Below are 25080 nucleotides of genomic sequence, written 5' to 3'. Positions count from 1 at the left end.
AATTCACCATTTTGCTGCATTATCTTTTTTTTCAGTGCTCTACCCTAGATTGACAAAAAACAAAACAAAACTAGTGAAGGTATTTATTCTGCACTTTTTGAAAGGAGATTCAACTGTCATAGTAATCTCAAAGCAATAAAAATAACACCAATTTTTTTCCTCTCTTTCTCTGATTACTGTACTGAATGGTATTATGCAAAAGCCCTGCCACAAGAGTGGCAGCATAGCCTAAAGGCAGCGCATGTACGTGCAGCTCAGCAGCAACACTCAACAGCAACATCAGTACCACAGCAGTATGCAACATCTGTCCAACACCTGTCCACGTACATAGCTGGTGGATTTAATACAATGGTCTCTATCTGAATGACTGGCTGAAATTACAATAACACTTTCTGAAAAGATCAAACAATTATCATTATTGTAATTACATACATTACACAACATATAACAGGAATGAATTGTCATTGGGATCGCTACCATTAATCACTGCAATTTGGTTGCTATGACAGCAGTGGACAACTGTACATTTTAACCCCTTCCTTACTGAATTCCGAAATCCCCATAGACTTAATACACAAGCCACCAGGTTCCCGTATGGAACGGGTTAAGAAAAGGAGGTGGTCTGAGAACACGGTAACCAGGGGTACATCAGTAACCCGGGTTATTAGTATGCCGAATCATGGGTGTATTGTGTGCATGTACAATGTTAACTCTTTATGTACCACGTTCACATCCCCAACTCAGTCGACAGCGGGCCAAGTTCACACATTCTGCTCAAATGCACAAACCTAGCCAAACTGAGTGATAAATTGTCAAATGCCACAGTACAATAAAAGCGTTTCTCCCGATTCTGTTCCTATCACATGTAGACACTTGTAGCTTCCATTTTATGTGGTGATTGAATATCAAGCGGAGTTCCCTACTTAAGAGTGAATTCTAAGATTCTGTCACTGTTTTGGGTGCAAAAGTCATGCCTCTTCAATAATGTAACTATTGGACGATTGAAAGAAAAAGAATTACAGATTTATCATATAATTTACATAAAAGCAAAGCCTTTTCTCTACAACTTTGCTCATTAAATATCCACGGTAACAGGAATCATAAAAGTTACATAGATTTGAAAAACAGAATGTTTTCCCATTGAAGCACGACTACATTGGTGTCTCAGAATAATGTGGCACACAGGGGTTTCCACCATGGCACAGAAAGAGTTAAAGGTCTTTTGAGATCATGGCGGTGGTGAGAGGGTTAAACAGGAAGAAGTCATCTTACCTCCAGCTTGGAGACAGCATCAGTGAAAGCCTTGGACACCGAGTTACCGAACGACTTGGATCTGGGTAGCAAACAAACACAAGATAAGAAAAAAAACAACACAATGTAAGGCAAGTCTTTGATAAAGTGATGAATACTCTAGGCCCATTCTCAGTAAAAGCGTTCAAATGCGGAATTTTGGTGTCGCCGACATTCCATGACAGTTTGCGGTTCCCTGAAACCTATTAGATACTATTTAAATGTTTATAATATATCACGAGGACTTTATTTGTTAAAAATAAACACGATCAAATGCAGTTGTCTGCCTTTTTGTGTAGAATTTTGCTGTTAAACTTCGTTAAGACCCCTAAAACGCAGTGTCGCCGGCTATTTCAGAATTATGTTTTATTGCTCCTCTCCGTCCACAAACACATTTTCCAAATATCATTTTCATGGACGATGAGCATATCATATGTGCTAATCACAATACTCAAAAAGTTCCAAAATTTTTATTGACTTCTTTTTTATAGCCTTTTGAAACCTGTCGCCAAATTCACCGCCAGATACGTTACCAGTTTCTTTAGTGTTACAGCATTGCGAAAATAACAAGACTATGCAATGACCCTGTGTATATGAAACCCTGAGGATATACTTCATACATTGCAAGTACTTAGATTTTTTGTGCAACAGCTCTTTATTGAGAATACGGTACAATGTTTGAAATATCGATTTTCTACACTTTTATTTGGACAGATACGTTACATACTTTTCACGCCACCCACTGCGACAGATATTGCAATGTCAGACAAATTGCATATTATACATTACTCCTCGGAATGACGCATCGATTCAACATTAAAGTTTAGTACAAGTGAGAAATATTTGGTAGATATCGCTCTCATAATAATATGATCGACCATATACGTTACCACAGATACGTTACCCCAGATACGTGACCGAATTTTGCTCATTGGTCTTGTGCTTTCTGGGGATCAAATCTGGTCAAAATTCATCCCTACACATTACATGCTTCGTTTTGTTGGACCTCAGGATTATATTCTTACACCAAAAGGACAGAGAGGTGAAAAAGAGCAACACTTCCACATGATTTTTCTTTCTGCGTCAGTGTATCACAACTTAATGCCATGTTTTCCGACAGATACGTTACCACATAATCAAAATGCTGAAAAGAAATTGTAAATGTTTTTACAAACAAATCGTTGTGTGCTCATAAACTCCAAAGTTCTATTCTATAAAACCCAGCCACTTTCATATTCTATGCAACAACTTTGAACGTTTATTTTACAAGACGAAGCTAAGATTCAGCATATCAGTTTTTTTGCTTTTCAGATTTAGCAGATACGTTACGTATAATTCAGGGCACCCACGGTGACAAATAATGTTATGTAAAACAAAGTGTTCATAAAACAATTCTGCATAGAATGACGCTTCCATAAAAAAATTAAAGTTGTGTTCAAATGAAGAATATTCAGTAGAAATTGCTCTGTAACTTCACCGACAGATTCATTTACGGTACGCCAGATACGTTACCAAACTTTGAAAGAGTAAAAAGTAGTTTATGAAACGCTTCCGAGAAAAGTTTCAGTGTTCTGTTGCATATTTATTCTAGTGTTTTTCAACATATGAAGAACTACTCAAGATTCATTGATAAGTTGAACAATTATTTATTCATTTTCATTAAAAGGGATGAGCCAAATACGTTACCATAGGTCAAACAACTGTTTAGCATATCGAGTTCATAGAGACTGTACCTACTTCCTTCTAAGTGCCTGCAAAAATATATTTTTAAACCTTGCTTGCATTATCCATCAAAACTTAATGAATATTTATAGTCAGATGGATAAATACATTCAGACGTAAGATGCGAATACTCTGTGAATGAAGAACTCAGCTTTCACATTTAGGGCTCTTTTCCACTACATTTCATAGTTAAAATATTACGTTCAATGTTTAAAATGGTTAATTTGGGCTTACATCATTCGTTTTTACATCAATTCATGAGGTAAATAATTAAACAGGTGATATTTATTAATTCATACACAACTAAAATTATTACTTATATTTTACCAGATACGTTACCAAAGGTGATTCGATTTTTTCAATAGTTATTTCCCCAGGAAAGCAATTCATATTTGTTTCCTGTGGAAATTGCAGATCGGATCGTTCTCTTTGCATGATTTGTGGGATTCGAAATTTTATTTGTAAGCGAAATTTGCTAAAAATGCAAAGTGAATCTTAAGGTTATATTTCATTTCAGCAAAAAGCATATTTCAACCTACCACACAGAAATAATTTCTACCAATTAGCAAGAGATGACAACATCTTTACCTCTTGAAAACCCCCAATATCTTTAGGGGGGACAGATGTCTTTTCCTGAACAGAAATTGGATCAAAACAATCAATTTAATGCAGAGTTAGGAGTCCATTACAACATGTAAATTTGCGGTAACGTATCTGATTGGTGATCAAAAATCATATATGATGCTCTATTTCAATTCATTTTTACTCAATGAATGGCCATCATTTAGAATGTTCCACGTTTTGTTTCGTATTTGACCGGTTTTGAAGTTTCCGAAAACACATCTTTGAATGTATTACTTTGTGGTTGATTTTTCGGTTTTACTCACATGGAATTTAACACTTAATCTGAGAATGGCCCTCTAACTACACGTAGGCAATGGTATCGATGTTTGTCTCAGACCACAGACTGAAAACATCATTTCTCAGAATCTACATTGGAGGAAACTGAAAACACTTCACTGCAAAAATAATTTCAGTTTTCATATTAGTAGAAGCTCATCTGTATTTAGAGAAATATCTTGTATTGAGATCAAAAGTTAAACGACAAATTCAATTTCAGTTTTCATTGCATACTATCAAACATAAAAACAAAAACAAAAAAAGGTGCTGATCAGGGATTTTCATTGGCAAAATATGGCAAGGTCATTTATGATGCTCATGAAACTCACCCCTTTTGCAAACTACCATTTCCTGATCGTTATGTCAACAAAACCACCATTCAGATTCATACCTGAAAATTACCCATCAATTAATACCCATTTTTTTTATTTGAAACTGGATGCATTTCAAGTCATAGATATAGAGCTGATTCCACTTATGGATATACTCTATGCCCACAGGAATGCATGATTTTCTTTAAAACATTGAATTACAGTCACCAATGCTCAACAGGGAAAACTCAGGAGCAAGACCAGTGTCCAAATAAAGTGACTGTCCTCAATAACAATAACAGAAAATAAAAAAAAAAATCAGAAATTAATTCATCTACATACTCTGGTACCAAAATACACACACCAACACATCAAACCCAAAACTTGTACACACACAAATATCACTGACAATCCCAGACTGTGTATGTACTCATATGCATTCATCAAAGACAAGTGTTTATATCAAATCTATAAAAATGGCAAACTTTGCTTCAATTAATGTATACAATCATCAACGTTCAAAAAATATCAGCAGGGCAATTCCATGGGAATGTGGACATGGCACTGAAATTTCAACTTTATCATATTGCAAAAGAATTACTCATTATGTATTACCCATATATTGAAGTTAAAGAAACTCAAAGAATTATATCAATCGGTCAAATATTTCCCGAGAAACAGCTACAAATGTTGAAGACAATTTTTCAGTCATCCGAATTGCTAAAATGCATGCTTAACTTGATATAATTTTATTTTAATAGAAAAATTCTACTAGCACTTCAATTAATTTATTTTAAAGAAGCAAATTGGTTCTACTTCAGTCTCCCATGAGGAAATTTTTATGCCACCTTCAGAAAATTCTAATCACCACATGTGAAAGTTCAGCCCTTGAGCCATGTAACGCGAGTTAACGACACAAGAAATATTTTTCATTCTGAAGGAAGCAGTGGAGGTAATTTGTTGGGAATCATAATTTTCTAAATTCATCACACCCTGATACTGTACACAGGATGTTGACTTGAATAAACACTGTTATCACATTAAAAAATGTCAATGAAAAGTGTAACGCGAGTTACCATGTAACGCGAGTTACCGGCATGTAACGCGAGTTACCAACTATAAACACAAGTTTCCCCCAACATAAGCAAATTTTAGCACTTAATTGAGCTAGATTGTGGTGAAAACAATCAAATGCAGTGCTATACACACTATGCTGGACTGAAACAAAGGAGGGCAGCCTAATAAACTGTGATTAGCATCAAGGCCACTGATCACATGCCACATTGAAGAGTCTAGCCTGGCTTTCACTGCATACTGTACATGTATCCAGCAGTGAATGAGACCATTAGATTTATCTTTTGAATTGCCTGCATCAGTTCTACAGAATTTTTATTACAGAATGCTATAAAGCACAGCAAGTGTTGGTTCTAATCCTTGTTCGGTGGTCTACTGAAGATGACACCTGTCCGGAGATCAGGAGGTTGTGGGTTCGAATCCTGCTCAAGTATGTATGCCCATGATTTTTTATCATGGCTACTAATAAAACACTGATCAATTCAGTGAGCTTATTAATGTTGATGTAGGGCAATTTGTCAATCAGTTGCAATGAAAACATCTCAACGGAAGAATTTCATGAATTTGAATAATTACGCAGTACCCACTGCATGTTATAAGGATTAGAACCAGCACTTGCTGTCGGGCGAAAGCACGGTGGTCTAGTGGAGATGACACCTGTCCGGTGATCAGGAGGTCGTAAGTTTGAATACTGCTTGAGTATGTATGTACGCCCATGACTTTTTTATCATGGCTACTACTAAAACACTGATCAATTCAGTGCTTACTTACGTCGATGTAGGGTAATAAGCCAGTTCGTATACACTGTAGCTCATGTACACATTGGTACAAATGACCTTTCTTTTTTCTCAGTTGGTTCGGCACTTCACTTGTTTTCAAAGCAGCATAATGCATAAGCTTGCATGACATAACAATTCATGGAACTTCTGTTCAAAAAAAGAATGAACTTGCATTTTGTAGATCAGGGGATCAGAATACTCCCATCAGTTTATAATTTAGCAGGCATCCATTTCATTGTTTTGTATTGAATGCAGTAACAGCTTATTTCCGTTTATATTGCAAAATACCATTCTTGCTGTCAGGTGGATGTGCTGGCAAGCATCATTTAGATAAGGATCGCATGAATAATCATCGCATCACAGATGCTTATGTCAGTGAATTTACAAACCAAAATGCCTGTTCGTACAAATGATCTTTTTTTGTTCATGCACAAAGTGGAATTACGAACTGGTCTTTTTGTCAATCAGTTGCAAAGAAATGTACTAGTTTTCACTCCTCACAAAGATAGGATTTGAATTTTTGAAAGATTGTAAGCTGTTTCGTAAACTTGTATATACTGTAGGGTTTGATACTTTTATGTTTTGTTTTAAAAAGACTTTCAACATTTTTCATCTTTACACTCTGAAACTTACAATGTGATAATACACCTATATCATCTAGTATATATTCAAACATATTCAAGGTCTCTATGAGGAGTGAAGCTCTTATTAGTCTTAAACACACTCTTCTATTGGGTTTATTAGTAAAACATTTGTTTAACATTTATTCGTTTTACTATCTACACAAATAAGCATCTCTCAGATTATTCAACACAAGATTCAGTGCCATCAGAACAATTGTATGTCATCAATTTGTGTCACCCTGTGTTAGTGGACATAATGTAACGCGAGTTACCGTAACGCGAGTTACCGACATAAAGGCTCCCTACATTTTTCCAGGTCATTGTTACTCAACTTTGATATTGTTAATTTATGAGTCCTAACCCACTATCAATTCAAGGTAGGAAAACTTTTATCAAGATTGTCTAGTATGAGGAGACTTTCCAAAAAGAGGTCTTCATAGAATTGACCATGTCCTTTTTGTGTAACGCGAGTTACCGAAATTAAATGATTCAAGAATCCCAACATGTTTGTCCTTTATTTTTCTTTTTGGATTCATTTAGTTGGTGTATGTCTACATAACCCATGATGAAAAAAGTAACTTGTAGATCCTACCAATTACAAAGATATTGGCACATTATCCCCAAAATGTACCCATTATTTGTAACGCGAGTTACCGTGGAATTGCCCAGCAATATCACATACCAAGCCATCTCCAGACAAAAGGATTATCGGTTGTATACTCAATTCTGTCAGTTGCTAGTGACAATGTACATGACACAATAAATTTCAAAATGCATCATATTTCTTTGCCAGCTCTGTTATTGTAACGTACAGCCACTGTCCTACCATTTGAGCACAAGATATTATTTTCAAGACAGGTCGAACAGTAGAGGTACAGTACTTTATGCCAATGAGCTTGGTTGCATATGATGCATTGTACAGCACTGTGTTCTGGGCTACTGGCCAAATGGGCAAGCAGGCACAACACCTCTGAGCAAGCACAATTTGATTATTGAAATGAAACTATTCTTTGGCTCAGAGTGGCCCAGGTAAGATTTTGACTACTAACTGAAGAAGAGTTTTCATATGCAATGACACTTTTGATCACTGAAAGATATTCAAAAATGCTTTCATGTTCTAAACTTATCAATGTTAAATGCCATGTGACTGCATAATGCACATTTTTCTTCTAAAATTTTACACCATGAAGTACCAGTTTGCATCATACTGTGCGCTTTAAATGCAATTTTCTCATTAACTTGGGCCACTAATATGTTGGGATTACCAGTGGGTCTGAAAATGTTGCAAACTTCACTGACCCACATGGGTAAATCATTTCTAACAGCTAAAAAAGAGGCTGGCGATAAAGCTTATTCAGTCAGCCATACCTAAATACAGGATATCTCCGCAGGGTGCCACATCTCACCAAGAGAGGGCGAAAAGAAACTGCAACCCTGGGGCCGTGGCGGGGCAGGACTCCATGACTTTCAGGACCTCTCCTGCTACTAACGAACATCTACGTACAACACTTGAATAGTCCTCCAGGCTACTCCACAAATGCTGCCTCTCCAAAACAAGCTGACTGCACCAGTACACACACTACGGGGCATCCCCTCAATTCCTGCTAATTTCACTCCAGCAGTTCCACAACTAAGCTCAAATATGCAGGAGGGAGGAAAGGGCAAAAATGATCCACAACACTCCCTTAACACAGCCGCTCCATCAATGCTGTGAAGGTAGCATTGTCAGCCAGGGTATCACAATAGAATGTTGCACACAAATTAATCTTCGCTGGTTTCTGACAGCCCATAAATGCTGATGAAAATATACATAATGATGAGGAGTTCTCTTCCGCATGCTAAATATACGCATGACTGCCGCACAAATTCCTGGTACAGTTCTGTACCACGCATCATCCCCCCAGTGCAATATTGGCACAGTAAATAGAAGCGAGAGAGATGACTGAGCAGAACTGAGTAAACATGGTGCCAGTATTGACATGTGCCTGTATTTTGACAACCATCGCCATTCTATACGCTATCATACCAGTCTTACTGCTCGTGGAAGAAACAAACTCCCATCCACCCCACCCCCTTTGTGGGCAACTGAATATAACGGTAATATTTTTTTGTTCACTTATCAAAGCATGATTGCTAATCTACAAGAGGCACCAAAAGGAAATACAAACAGGTTCTTTTAATTAGCACTTCAACACTGACCCCATTTCTACCAGTCTGTTCAATTCTAGCAGCTAGTGCTGGATAGATTCATTACATCATCAAGTACCATGTATCTAAATTGTTAAATGCATCAATCTTCTTTATGCTACAAAGCTCTTTATAATTGTGACATGTCTTCTCCAGTGGGTTCAGTTATGCAAACAGGTAGTATGTATCAGACATGGGTTCTGACTTCATACAAGGTTCGGTTTTGGAGGTGAAATTTCCCTTCATAACCAAAACTAGTATGAGTACGAACCCTCCTGTGGAATAGTTTGGGATAGTCTATGTTTCATCCATTCAACAGGGATTTAATAGAGATATGTTTGGTTTATGGTGATCCCTGTATACTTTCTTGGCATGGTGAAATTGATCACTTTACCTCACACTCAGAATCACAGAGTGCCCCGCCCCAAGGGGTGGAGCGCACATGTGTCAGGAGTCTGCTTCATTATACTTTGTGTATGCCATCCCAAAACCATGGGTTACAGCATGTATCATGTGGAGATTTCTTTGAACTGCATTGAATCTTGTATATCATCAGAACTGCAGATTATGGGTATAACCAAGCCCATAGCCCAGCTCAAGCTTGAGATGAAATACACCTACCTTCAGATCGACCTTCCTTCAGATCCACCAAGTCAATCCCCAAGCAAAATCAATGTGAACATACTTCTATGCTTTGTTAAAGACAATAAGAACTACCTTATGGTAAGCTTTTAGTCTTTCTAAATGATGAAATGCCACAAACACTAACAGGAAAACAGGTTTCTGAGCATGAGCAAACTGTTCAGTACACCCAAACTTGCACACACTGTAGCTCTATTAGAATCATAAGTCCCTTTTCCTCCTTGACAAATAAATACCTTGTCTACATAGTCACAGCTGATCTTCTTCCCATTCTGTGTTCCCATCATGATAACTCGGTTCTCTGAAACTCCAGGAAGACATTATAAAGACATGATGTTTGTACATTCATTGTGCTCATTGGCACTCCACTTCAAGAGCACGTTGACCAACAAGTGTAAGCTGCCAGCTGCTTACATGCACACAAGCCTTGCGATGTTGCTTTGTGACCCTAGTCTAGGGTAAGGAGCATCCGTGTACCATGCCGATCCATCTCTTATGTAATCCTGAATCCACCCTGGACAACGACAGTGACTCTGCACTCTCATTGTGCCCCCCCCCCCCCCCCCCCAGCTCTGTTAGTCTCAAGTTCTAGACCTTGTTGTGCAATATCGCAGCATGGGTTCCCAAAGGCATGCTGTTATTATGGGAGAAAAAACTGTGGAATGCAGCCTGCTATGGCACAAAATGACAACAAGAAGGAATTAGGATGTGAAATCATGTGTTTTGTTTTGTTTTTGTTACGGTATGAGAAGAAGTATACAGTAAAACAGTTTCTCTGACAATTGTGCTGTCATATCACAGTACAAACTGATCAACATTTGTGGATAAATGACATTTTCTTCCCTACTAATTTTGTGACACTAAAAGAATTGAAGTGGTAAGCATAAGAAGAGAAAAAAGAGTCATAGGTGCTTGCATAATCCCTGAAATATTAGTCATAGAATTAAAAAGTGTTAGGTCTTAATCTCTTTAAAAAAAAATGGAACAGTTGTTTCATCAATTAGTGTTTACTCATTTGGCACTCTTCAAGTTTTTGCTAAACAACATTTTTTTTTTTTTTTTTTGCTTTTTACATATTGTTGTACTGAGTACGTACATGTTGGTAAATATCCTTGTCAGATTTTTCCCAAATATCCTTCTTTGAACAAATTTTCAAAAGAGAAACACTCAAAATTGGTCAATCTGTGTACAAATATGCCAATAAAGCAAATAAAAATCATTGTCACAGGAGCAGTGTAGATATTCAGTGACATTTACAAAGAATGTCATGATACATGCTTTACTGACATTCAAGAATTTGCAACTTGGCACTTTGTCTGATATGGCTCCAATCAGTGGTAGGTGATTTCACCAAATATCAAGATTGAGTAGGTCCTTCTTAGGTTCCATGACATTTGTTCCTTTGACAACTGCTCCCATGGAATATCTGCACGCTTAGCCAAACAGAAAACATACCCACAAATATAACCCTAACCCTAATCCTAATCCCTCACATCAAACTAAACCTAAAACCCTATAACCACCCTAACCCTAACCCTAAGTCCTTGAAGAAAATAACATTAAGAGCAATTGTCGCAGGAGCACATGTCATGTCACCCCTTTTTAGGACCATACTAACATCCAAGAAAGAATACATGGTATATGTGACCCTGCATCACAAGACATGGATTTTTAGTTATGAGGAGATTCTGAAAGAGCAGACTCTAAGCTTTAAAATGATGTATAACTAACTTTGTAATTCAAATGGACTCTCCTATAACAAAACCCATCTAAATATTGGAAAGAAAGGACACACTCTGGAAAGTGTGAATTGAGAAAACAGGCTCTGAAGTACAGGGTCTATTCAAGTGCTTAATCTCTACCACTGTAAGCCATGCTAGCTTGGGATGAATGGAACAAAAAACAAGATGTTGACCATCGGAGCACTAACAATGAAGGATTATCAGATTAAACTGAAATTAAGCAAGCTTCATCAACACATTCTGTAGATGATAAATGTCAACTTTCAATGCAGTAGCATTATTCTTTCTAAAGTTATTGGAGTTGACAGTAAAGAGTATGGACTGGGATTTTAAGAAATGAAAAGAGAGGTCTATGATAAACACCTAATCACAATATTCCACCAAAAAGTGTTCGAGAAAAACTGCTGAAAACACAAGTTCCCATTTGTTTTATGATACCAAACTTTAACATAATGTAGAAGAAGACTTGCTCTTTCAGAAAATATGAAAAACTAAAAATTGGTTAGGTTGACCCATTTCACCTATTTCCAGTCCTCACACACAATTACTGCGTGCGATTTTTTGTTTGTTTTGTGATGCACGGTCACATATCATACACCATACACAGTGAAACCACTCACCACTATTAAAAGAAATGGTCTACCACCGTGGAAACTTTCAAAGAATGTATGCATTACATACACATTGTTGGTTTATTTAGCATCAACTTTCAATAGGCCATTTGGCACAAGTTCTCTTATAAATCCAAAACATGACATGTTTTTGTAATGTGACTCTCTTAAGATAGGGAAAACTTCTGACATGTTTTCCCGAAAGGTAAGTTACACTGAATATGATATCATACACAGAATGCACAGCTTATGAGCAAGCCAAAGTAAACAGCTATAACACTTGTCATCACATAACTATGTACCTTTAAAAGGACTGACACAATAAGGATGTGTAGAGCTTTGAATCATGGATATTTTCCTTTATATTCCACATGCTAAGAATCTTGCAATAGGATTGGTCAAGAGCTGATCACATGATAAAACATAATTTTGCCCATCACATCACCTGAGAAGAAAAGTTCGTTACACTCTATGATGACAGTCATTTTGTTTCGCTGATCTCTTAGTCCACGCAGTCCTAACGCGTGATATAACTTACAATTTTGAGTACGCGGGAAATAAAAGTGCGTTGCACTGTGGTCGATCATTTGACCTGGGTCAAGTGATAGACCACAGTGCAACGCACTTTTATTTCGGTGCCACGCGCGGGGCACGGAGCAAATTCATTGTTTTGTCATCTACGCGCATACGTCTAAAGTAAACTACATAGCCTAAGCCCTGAGAATACCCTAAGACAGCTCAAATGGTTTCAGATGTGAAATAAATGGGAATATCTAGGACCCTAGATGTAGAATATGAAGCAAATAATCAACTTTTAGTTTCAGGCAATGAGACAAACTATCACTTCCTCGGCGATCTGAATGTGTACGCTATCTTTCCTCAGCTGCGCTTCGGAAGATAGCTACATCCAGATCGCTTCGGAAGTGATAGTTTGTCCCATCACTTTCACCAACATTGATTATTTGCTTACTATCAGTGTACCTCATGTTTCAGTAATATGATAAATTTTGTTGTGGTTACAACATTATGTCTTCCTTATCCTCATATCCTCATATTTTCAAGAGCCTTTTACTGCATATGTTGGTCGGTCCAGCAAACTCCTTGTGATTTTAACAGCATTCATCATCGCTGTTCTACTCTGACATCACAAATTGCTGTAGTCTTCCTATCCAACAACAGCAGTACCAAAACTTTAAAAATTAAGACCTTCTAACAGACTGTCAAATTTTCCTCAAACTTTACTGCTCCAATAACATTTCTGCATTCATTCAATCCAAGCACATATGCATGTACATACATATAATGGGTTTCACTCCCTTTCAAGTGTGACACGTACATTTGTGTGTTCATGGACCTGTGACTACATTGCATTTGTGTGTCAAAGGCTGCATTTATTATCTTTCCCGTGTTTGAAACGCGTTTCAATATATACCCACTATCAAAACACATTCACAAAGGCCTTTCGGATTGCGTTTCTCGAGTTGGTGCATTTATCATCACTATCATTAGTTGAGAGGGAGGCCTTGTCACTGCTCAGCTCCACTGCGCAGTTTGACCTGAGGAATGAAGATGTGTACATAAAGCAGTGGTTGGCTTGGGCAGGTCCGGGCTATAAATGCACTTCAACTACAACTTTGCATTCATCATTTCCACAGAAACACATTTCTGGCTCAAATGTGTTTGCGGTCATATTTTTTTTCTGTATTCTAACCCCATAATCAAATCAGCTTCGCATTTATTAACAACCCAAATCTTCCTGAAAATTGTTTGGGAACCTTAATTCTATGCCAACAGTGAGTTGATAAACGTACCCAAGAATCATGCATATAAGAGCACGCCACCAGTGAATCACTATAGGTCTAAGATTTGCCTTCTGAAGTACTTTGAGTATAAATAATATTTTTAAAATGCCAAATATTTCATGCCTACAATACTATGCAAATTGGGAGATTGTAAACCAATGTCACCAGTGGTTGAATTCATGATCAAATATCACACTGACTGAGCAACACATAAAGCAGTATCATTCCTCTTCAGGAAAAAAAAAATGTGATTTGTAACCTTAAAGACAAAATAAAGAGCATTTTTGTCACAGGAGGCAATATTTTCTCACTGTCTGATTTTGCTGAGATTTGATTTCACGTGCAGCTCTGTAAAAGAAATATTTTGCTTAAAATAATGCAAGTAAAAAAATTCAAAGAAAATGAAACTACAGCTACTCTCTGGCAGGACTCAGTCATTTTGTCAAAGATCAATTGCACAATAAATGTTCTCAACATTGACAACTTTTCTTTTAAAGATACAACTGAGCTGCAATAAATAAGTAACAGTCACACTCATTTTACTGTACCAATGTGTGACAAGAGTTCACAGAGCAACCTGCTTGCATTGTGTGTACGTGTGCCAACAAAACTCATACTCAGGTCAGTCATTCATGTACACCGGCTGGTTATGTAACAAAACAAAGAAAAACAGATGAGAAAAGGCAGTGATACATCAATAATTCACGTCCCACTCTCAGCTTTCTGCTCTGGTGTCTATTCATACACACAGGGTTGATTACAAAACCAAGGTGTCAGATAATGACAGTACAAAGCAATGCACAATACAAACTTTGCAATATCAAAGTTTTATGCAATGGGTCACAAAGGGCAAATCAATTTCTAAAATTAGAATATTGACTACTGGCTTTACTCTCATTCTATTTTGCCTATTAAAGTCATAATCTTGGATTGATCTATCTAATCCCAAAATATTTGATACTCTCAGTCAGATATCAGCAAAGCCTATGATTTGCACTAGTATCTTGATACTGAACACACACACACACACACACACACACACACACACACACACACACAAAATCCAGCTGGACAATAATTTGTATTTATTTGCATATCATATCCTCTATGTGATGGCATCTATGTGAAAACAGCACTGTATATCATGATCCATGTATGACAAGCTCCATTTTATTTCTCTGTACACATATTTTTTTTTCTCAATTTGTTTTGAAATAAACTGGACCAAATCAAATGCAATGAGGAGAATCAAATGACATGAAGATAAAGTAACTACATGTGTGTACTACACTATACAGGGTTCCCCTATGGGTCAAAGTACTATTTCCCTCGTTTATGAAAATGGACTCTTCGCACTCATCTTTTTGCACATCTCATCATAGCGGTCAGTAGAAACATGAAAAAAGCGATGAAACAATGATACACACTGCTGGCAATTTTGTCAATGAACCACTAATCCTAGAGATGAAACAAATACTGTATACGCCATACATTTGGCGAGTGTAAATTTTTGCAAATCGGGACTTCCCGACGATTTCGCGAGTGGTTAAATTCGCGATCATGGAGTACTGAACTGAACGGAGAAATGTATACCCGGTACATGTGCGTCACATTCATATCGACATCAGAGTCAATTTTTTTTCTTGTGACGAGTGACACATTGTGGAAGCCGGGCACCTTTGAATGTTTGTACGGATAAATGATGCCATATAAATGCTGTTTCATCATCATCAGAAACAATCGCAGCATGAAACTTTTGTGAATTGGAGCCAACAACCTTTTTTTGTGGCATGAAACTTTCGCAAATTGTTGACGATGAAAAAATTATGGGTATATTACATGTAATGGGTTGCATAGACAAAGACTTTTGTATGTACTATTTTACTTTTGTATATCTTGGCTCCTTTTGAATTTCGCATAGGTTTATGGATGTGAAAAATTTCTGGTTTAACAGTATGATGATTTGATGCATTAGTTTTATTGCTGCAACACCATCTCCAATATCTGACAGGGAAGCATGTCAGAACCAGGGAGGTAGAAGCCTGTCAGAACTATGGTTAATGTTTCACTAAAATGACCGTCCCCAAACTTCCTTGCAGTATGGACTTTGACATGTTACTAGCACCGTGAAGACGCCACACTGGTGTACAAACTTGCTGACTCACCCGAGTTGCGTCACAGACTCAAGTATCTCATGACATTGATGATGACATTGAGAATCATGGGATTAACAAAGACGCGAATTAACGGGATACAAATCTCGAGATGTGCATCGAAATCCAAGTCGCAGGATTTTTGCCTATGTGGACATAAAAATCCCACTGAATAGCATGATCAGCATTGCAATCCAAAGCCCCAGAAATCTTGCTATTATTTCGAATCTATTGCAATAATTTGAGAAATAGTACAATAATTAATGCACACCGTAATATGAGTGAACGCCAGAGCAAAATTTTTTTTTATTCTGTCATTCAAAACACACAAGACTGAATAGCGCACAAACACGAGGTCAGTTGGGTCACCATTTCAGAAGGTTTCAGGCATGCACAGTTTGGTCAACAAATTATGACAATTGGCAATTAGCAGGATACTTCTGTCCATCTGAATGGGTGCAAAATATCTTGAGATCTTCGGATTGAGTTTTGTCTGAGTGAATGCCACCATTAAAACCAAGCCAGAGACAGATACTTGACAGACGGGGTGATTGAAAGGGATACTCTACAAAGTGACTTCTTTGAACACATATCATTTTGCTTTAGACTTTAGACAAACAAAATAGATCATAAAACCTGGTAGGGACCAGTCAGACAGACCCCTCAGTCTCCAGTGATCCGTCAATCTGAATAACTACCATACAGACATACACTATGGATTTCTGCTTCACTTGTCAAACACATTATGACTATATACCAGCCACAGTCTTTATCACATAAATATGCTTACTAATGATTGCAAGCATTCTTCTTTAACCCATTAGTCACTGGAACACCCAAAACTGCCTGTCCATTCTATGCTTTACCATTTTCTTATTTTCATATAGATAGATATAAGTATGCACTTTGGAATTACCTATATGACATACTATTCTCTTGTTAAAGTCTTAGGCTTTCAAATGAACATAACTTATAATGGACAAAAATAAACAAACTATATAATAGAGAAAAGTAAACAGGCAGTGAGCAATTTCCTAATATTTAGAATGTTGTCGGAATGAGAGCAATATTGCTGTACTTTCCAGTGAACCATAGGCTTTTCATGTACAAAATCTTCAGTGGCTAAAGGGTTAAGTTCATGGATGTATTGATCATGCAGAATATGTGTACATAACATGTATGAATTTGCATACGGAAACTGAGAGGGACTTTGTTCCTTTTTTTTTTGTATAGAAAATGTTCATCTGCATACTGCAACAACAATAACAAATGATTTGAGTCAACTTAATAATTATTCATCAAAAAGGAAGTGTAATCTGATCATTTTTACAAGAATATTTGAAGGAATTTTTTCTTTCATTCTGATTTAGAAGCATTGAAACTAGATCATCTCTGCTTGATTTGTGCTAAAATCAATAACTAAACCATTCCTGGACCACTTCAGATGAAGAGTTTACTGTTTTCTTTGAATGAAGCAGGTATTGGTTGCTGCCACAAAAGAACCGGTTTTCTTTACATCTCTATTTAGTAGTATTAATACGAGGAAAACATACTATTCACACAGCCCCTAAAGCCCAGCAAGTATATTCACTCACACACACTGATTAGAAGAATCTTTCGTTGTATTCCCCAAGATAAATCATCTCCCCCTGTATTGTATAAATAGATTGACAATAAATCATTATATTTCCTTGAAAGGTGTATTTCATTCAAGACTCTGCTATACAGGCTGAAAAATATGTTCCGCATGTCTACAAATGAAGCAGGGTTTGGCATCTAATAGAGAAAACAAATGAGGTTTTTATAAGTGACATGGGACTACAATACATACATATTATGTGACCATCCACATGATGCTAAAGTAGAGTAAACGACAGTCAAGGGGGTAATGTGAATATAGATTTATTTCTTTCCTGTGATTACGTTTGAATGATGCATTACAAATTATGACTTGTACCCTATATTTCACTAATCTAAATGTACTGGCTTCCTTCGGTGGTATATCGTACAAATTTGTAAGAACAGAGAAGAGTTATCATTTAACAAACTATATAAATGCACAAAACTCATCTTGACAAGTGAACATGTTAACATATATGCCATTCTTTCAAGAGATTTGGAATAGAGCTCTGTAAGATCTTCATCAATGGTAAAGTTGAATAATCTTAATACACCGGTAGTAGTTATGGCTACTTCCTGTATGGGCATGTTTGTACTTTACAGCTTCCTCTTTAGCATCATTTTTGTGCCTGGGAATGCTCTCTACTAGTTCAATGCCACTGAAAACTGACAGGATTCCTCCACACAGGTGAAAGTGAATCCAACAAAGGGGATGTCTGCATCATGTTACAGTGCTCTGTTGTGAAGCAGCACAACAATTTTGTCAGAGCAAAAAAATATGTGGAATCTCCCTAATTATGCATAGATGCACTGTGTCAAGTGGGTACAGTTTCCAATGCACAGTACCACCAAAACAGCAGCATACACAGTAGCAGAGACTTCTGTTTCTTAAATACAAGTTCAAGGTCAACAAATCATTTCATACCCCATCCCGTAGCTTATGCTCTATAAACAATATGCTTAAGACAACAATGGAAATACATTTAAATCTTAGTTCAAGTTTGAGAATTAACCTTTTTTTCAATCAGTCAGACCCTGACAGGACTCAGTTTCTTCACTGATGTCATTTCTATTTGAAAGCTGATAGTCTGGAACGAGTGGGCTAAAGCACTTGATAAACTCTGGTAGGCAGACCCACCCTTCATACGGATACATCAAGAATTGAATATTCAGTTTGCTAGCCTTTACCAGACAGAGATAACAATAATTGATGGGATTAGTATGCAAATGGAGTAATGAAAATACTTGCTTTTTAGAGAAAAGCCTTTTCCGAAACCTCATGGTGTGCAAGACATCCCTATCACTGGGATCAAGCTTGCTCTTGGTGTACACTCAATGACCTCCTTAACCTGTGTGCCCAGGTAATCCCTCATCCATCAAACTTGCCAAGCTTTTTTTTTTTCCTATTAAAACATGCAATGAGTGTCCCTTCTCCCTCCTTGACCTTGTTTTAAGTAAGAGAGTTCATTCAGGCATAACATTTCCACCAGAAGACCACAGAGACAGGATAGGGGTTTAAGGGATTAGATTATCTCAGCCTATTCAATGACATTTCACAGATACCTCTACCAACAGGCAAAGACAGAATGCTGCTTCAGTGGCCAGGATGTATCAATTGGTGACTGATGTAAAGTAAGGGCAGTGGAGTATTCAAACTGGGTAGATAGTTTGATTTAGTTTTATTCTCTCTTTCCCTTCTTTCTTTTCTTTTCTTTTTTCATAAGAGCCAACTCCAATTGCAAAGGAGCTCAACTTCACAAGAGGCCATTGGTATTTTGGGGTAGGGGGAAAGATCATGGATAAACTGCCCTTTTTTCATGGCATCCATCATCCTGGCACAGCTTGAATCCAGGACCTACCAGTGAAACGACCAGGTTGTAATCAACCTGAAAAGAACTATCCTGATTACAAAACAAGTGCTTAATTTGGTTTTTCCTATCATGATTACCTACAATTAGGCAAGAATAACTCAGCAACAATGTCCAATTATCACCTTACTGATTACCCTTTGTCTATTGTAGTATAAAGATAGGCTTCATTAGCTTGAGATTTATCTTGAGATAATATGCCAGTCCATAGACAAAATTTGTCCCAATCGAATCAACATGGTGCCCATGCTCCAAACTTCTGGGATGATATCCCGATTGATCGTCGTTGAGCGAGTGAAGATGGATGACACAAGTTTCAAGATAACTGCTCTATCCCAATCAGATATTGTCTTGAGCCAGCAAAGCCTGACTCATCCTGATCAAGTTTGAATATACATCTTATGCAATGAATGCATGATTTGTGAAGCCAATCTCTGTACGAGACGAAAAGCTGGACATGAGAAGACAAAGAATTGACTAACATGAAAGCCTTAAAAAACATATCGAATACTCACAATCTCCATTTACGGTTTTTCTTGTGATTTCTGCCAGAATGATGACTAGTGTTCTGTACATCCTCATCATCCTCCATCATATCGAGGATATCCATATCCATGATGACTGACACTAATGGTCAGTGTCCAGCGGGCACTCTTTTAAAGGGACTTGGGATGAATATTGTATATATTCTGATATAAATGCTGCACGGGTCACATCGTCCACATGCTGATGGTCAGCTGGTCAAAGAAATTTGAGTGTTTGAAAGCCATTGGCATGTCTATGAGGTCGTGAAGATAGTTGGTAAAGCGAAGGCTGCTATGGCAGCAACATAGGCTGAGCAGACTGTCAAGTTTCAATCAACAGCTCCTGAAGCATAATATTCCCTGTTCAGGTGAGGGTGCGATGAGAGAATGGAACCGGATCAAGATGGAGATCACACCAAGCTTCACAATAATGAGACTACAAATGCGTCCAGTCAATGGTTGCAGACGTCTGTGCGACCCTCTCTGGAGGATCTCAGCCCCAATGGAATATTGCTCTCAGTAGAAATTAAACTAATCAAATGAGATTTTGGTGCTGATCATGAGCAAACATTGGAAGCTTTACTCTTGGTGTCAAGCAGCTATGTAAATTATGAAGAAATGATGAATCTTAGAAATGCCAGTAGTATTTGTGGAAGAAGCTAAACATTGTATAGCCAACTAGTATTGGCATCAAATCAATATGCAACTATTACTTGTCATATGAATGGACTTATTTGGCCAAGTTCACCCATTCTCTGAATTTCTTTGTCCAACGCTAAGTCAAAGTAAGATTTAAAAATATCAAATTCCAATGTCGAACTTGTAGAAGATCACTGGAACTTTGGTGGGGGGGGGGGAATGTGTTGCTCCTTGCACCTCTAAGTTCACTGAGTCTTAGAAAGGAAAGAAAAAGTGTATCACATCAAAGATGATGATATTCCTTCAAAGGTCTCCTGAAGATTGCACAAGGATGGCAAAGCAGAATTCAAAGTATTCCCAACTCCTGGCCTGACACAATGCTGCCGCACCTTGTTTTGGCTCTACTGTATATACTAGCTGCACTGGCAGCAGTGTGCCATTTGGCATGTCCTCTCAATGAAGATAAGTAACAAACTCTGCAACACCATTTGGATGCTACAAAATTAATGAGTTACTTATTGGAGACAGAAGTAAACTAACTGGATAATCCACTACAAGTATGATAAGCACTTCTGTTTAAAGACCCAGAATATGACAGTTGAACAAAGGTCATTTAGCTTCTACCAAGCCTCTCTCTCTCTCAATCTTTCTCTCTCTCTCTCCTTTTCTGCTCCTCCCAGAAATATCAATTTGATAAATCGGGTTAATAGTCAGCATGTAAATGGATGCGCTCAAAAAGCTAATCAGCAATAGCATGAAATATCAGAGTACTCTGATTAAATATTAATCTGCAATGATGCTAAAACCGTGCATATGGTCATTTTTAATGCGTGCCTTGGCACCCGCCAACTTAACTGCAGGAAACATTGCACTGCATGACATCATCACGACAAAAATATTTGTTATGTCAGTCCTTTTTAACCTTGTCAATATAAAGTATGAACTAATTTAGTATGAAGCATTGCTTGTTATTGTGTGTTTGTTTGTCAATACATATTGCTCATGTACAGCAATAGTACGATAAGGGCATTTGCACAAGACAGAACCAACCCTCAATACAATGACATTACCTGTGGGACCATGTGTGCTCAAAAATATGAGTGATTTCAGGTCTTATCCAGCTGGCTAAAGAGTCGATTTACTTAAGGAGAACATGGAACATTGAATGATCGCTTAAGACAAATTACACTATAGAGCATTTTTACTTGAAAATAATTACAATGTTGCCAGTCCAAATGAGTTACAGTCTGATAAGAAAGAGTAAAATATTACGACTTCAGCGGTATGATTTTGATCACAATCGGTTCCGCTTATTTTTGAGGAAACAGTTCTTGAATGGTCAATATGAATATGCAAATGGCAAAGTGAACATGTCATCCCCTCCCAACTTGCCACATAGTTTGTACATAGAATTTTGAAATATCCAGTTTATCATTCAAACGCAATTATGCCCAAGGCTCAAATCCTGATATATATCTATCTGATCACTATTCTGAAGTCATTTAACCAGGAATGAAATCATGTTTCAGACTTCAATGACAGAAACATTGAATTTTCATCATTTTTTGTACATGATCAATGGAAAATTATGAGGGTATGACATGGTCAACTCACTCATTTGCATATTCATATCGATTGTACAAGAACTGTTTTGCAGAACTCAACAAAACTTCAAAATTTCATAACTTCTTTATTTTTCATGCGATTTCAGTCAAATTTTTACCATTGAACTCGTAAGATATTATTATTCTTTATCAGACTAACTTATTTTTGGACTGGTTTTCCCCTTTAAATCCAGTGGGTTTTTTTTTTTTAAAGATTGTATGTGTACTATCAGCTGCCATTTATGCAAAAAAAAATACAACAACAACATTTCGATTTACTACAGTAAGGAAATCACAAAATTCTGCACATCCCCCCTCCCCCCCCCCCCCCCAAAAAAAAAAAATGAATAAAAAAATGGATAGAGCCTGTATAACCTGGTGATTTCTTTTCTTTTTTTATGTGTAGCATTGCTATTTTAGTTTGGCACCTCTGGAGTGAAGGCACACTAGATGAACAGCTCAATAGTCAGATGTGATTGGTCCAATAGCCCCCAAAACTATATATTCAGTTTATTAACATTGTTGAAATATCTATTTCAAACATTTTTTCTCATTAGAATCTTTACTTTGGAAAAAAAAAATGTAAGTACTTCCTTATAAATTTGAACCAAATCAGCTGGAGTGTTTATCATGCGCATATCACATCAATCAATCAAACTCGCTCCGGATATTTCATTGAGCGCAGTTCTGTGAAAGATTGCTTTTCTACCTACATTTTCATGGTTTTTAATGATAAATTTGGCTCACAATCACAGATATAGATCGAGCTACCTTATAGCAAAAATGCACCACCATATCATGCTATAGACTAAGGACTATAGGCCTAAACATTACCTCACTAAAACCTGGAAATCAGATTTGAAGCTTCATGCAAGTTTGATTTGCCATGAGTCAAAGTGGGCCAGAGTGCAATTACAATGCAAATGCTATACGAGGCATCCCTTAAGGCCCTTCCTTCTGAGAAGTCACTGTCACTCATTATCACATAGCACTGTCCCCCCAGTCCCTTTCTGATGTCCTTGTTCATATTACTACAAGCAGACGTTTTCGGTGCTCCAAATTCTCCACTGTCACACAAAGGGACGATACCTAGGATACATATAAAACGAGGAATGTTCGCCTGCATTCTAAGTTTGCAAATTTTGCGGGAGCCGAGTTTTGCGAAATTGAAATGCAAGCTTAAGATCTTGTACTACACTATATCCATTGAATGTTAGAGGCAACTCATACAAAATTTCATGCTGCAAAAAAGGCCATCGGCTCCCATTTGCAATAATTTCATGCTGCTAAAATATTGTTTTACAGCACCAGTTTCCTATTCACATTTCTGTAATAACATTTTTGTAATAATGGAGGCAATGTTGGTAACACTGTAACAAAGGTGCAGAGACTATGTGCAACCACCGAAATCAAACCACTCATGCTGCAGAAAGGGGCAATCATACGCGCTTTTTACGTTTGCTTCTTTGTTTCATCAGTGTAAAAATGTTACATCTCAGACCATCATCAACTTTTAATACTACGTGCAAGTGTGTGAAACAAGAGACCCGGGGGTCACGCGCTCACCCGAGTATCGCAATTTCATCTTCCATGCATTCTTGTACACTCTTACCTGAGAACATTGGAAACTTAGGTCTGCATATGGATCCCCCCCCCCCCTCTCAACTCCAGGGGGGGGGGGGGGGGCAGGCAGCCCTGGATCTGCAATGAACAAACTTGGAACTAAAGTCATCAATGTACAAACTCATGGTATTAACTTTGCTTTATCATTTCTGGTTCTAAGAGTAGAAGATTTTAAATATTCCTTAATGTGGGGGTGGGCCCCCTAGGGACCCCCCAAGTGGGACGTGGTGCCCATTTGAAGGAATCGAGATTCTATCCCTCTAGGGATGCTACCTGCTAAGTTTGGTCAAAATTCATCATGAGGTTTTCAAGAAGAAGATGGAACATGTACAATTCAGGCCCCATTAAAACTGTAGGACTCCTCCCCATCCCCTCTCCTGGGTCCCAAGGGGGGGGGGGGGCACCCCTGATTCCGCCAATTCCATGAACAAACTTGAAACTACAGTCATCAATGTACTAAATCATAGTATTATCTAAGCCCTATCACTTCTGGTTTTGGAGAAGATTTTTAAAGATTCCTTAATTTTAGGGGGTTTGGGCCCCCTGGGGGCCCCCCAGGCGGGGCATATATAGTGCCCATTTGAACAAATTGAGATCCTATCCCCCTAGGGATGCTACCTACCAAGTTTGGTGAAAATCAGACATGGTGATCTCAAAGTGAAGATGAAAATGTACAATTTAGGCCCCATTAGGACCCCTTCCCACCCCCTCCCCTGGGTCCCAAGGGGGGCACCCCTGATTCCCCCATGAACAAACTTGAAACTACAGTCATCAATGTACTAACTCATAGTATTAACTAAGCCCCATCACTTCTGGTTCTAGAGAAGAAGATTTTTAAAGATTCCTTAATTGTATGATGTTTGGGTCCCCTTGGGGGCCCCCCAGGTGGGCCATGGTGCCCATTTGAACAAATTGAGATCCTATTTCCCTAGGAATGCTACCTGCCAAGTTTGGTGAAAATCGGTCATGGGGTTCTCAAGAAGAAGATGAAAATGTAAAAAGTTTACGCACGACGGACGACGGACGATGCACGACGCACGACGCAAGCCGGACGAAGAGCGATCTCAATAGCTCACTTGAGCCTTCGGCTCAGGTGAGCTAAAAAACTGTTCAATTTACCACTAAATCTCATCTCCATGTGGGTTTCATTTTATAAAGCAACTTACAGTTCATTGTGATACACAACCACTGCAGTCTCCACAGTACAGCAAGGACCTGTCTTATAAAGACTTGTGATAGAAATCAATCACAAGTTTTTTGAGAGCTGCAATGCATGTTGCGATTGATTTGGGGACTTGTGATTGATTTGAAGGCTTTATAAGACGGGGCCCAGGTTGGTGGTAAGCAATATGAAGAAAGAAAAAAT

The 25080-nt window shown here is 37.8% G+C and overlaps 1 protein-coding gene across 1 annotated transcript in view; it reads right to left on the bottom strand.

Moving 5' to 3' along the window:
• Positions 1 to 25080, bottom strand: part of LOC139732305 (uncharacterized) — a 159818-nt gene that overhangs the window by 30274 nt on the left and 104464 nt on the right. Inside the window, exon 5 of the mRNA XM_071643175.1 lies at positions 1273 to 1333. Coding sequence (XP_071499276.1) covers positions 1273 to 1333 — 61 coding nt within the window. The remainder of the gene's footprint in view (positions 1 to 1272; positions 1334 to 25080) is intronic.

Source organism: Diadema antillarum, unplaced genomic scaffold (genome assembly GCF_040938485.1).
Source record: "Diadema antillarum isolate AM-2024a unplaced genomic scaffold, OU_Dant_1.0 seq00000413_RagTag, whole genome shotgun sequence".
NCBI lineage: Eukaryota > Metazoa > Echinodermata > Echinoidea > Diadematoida > Diadematidae > Diadema > Diadema antillarum.
Note: the sequence above shows the minus strand (reverse complement) of the source record. Positions and strands in the feature narration are given on the sequence as shown.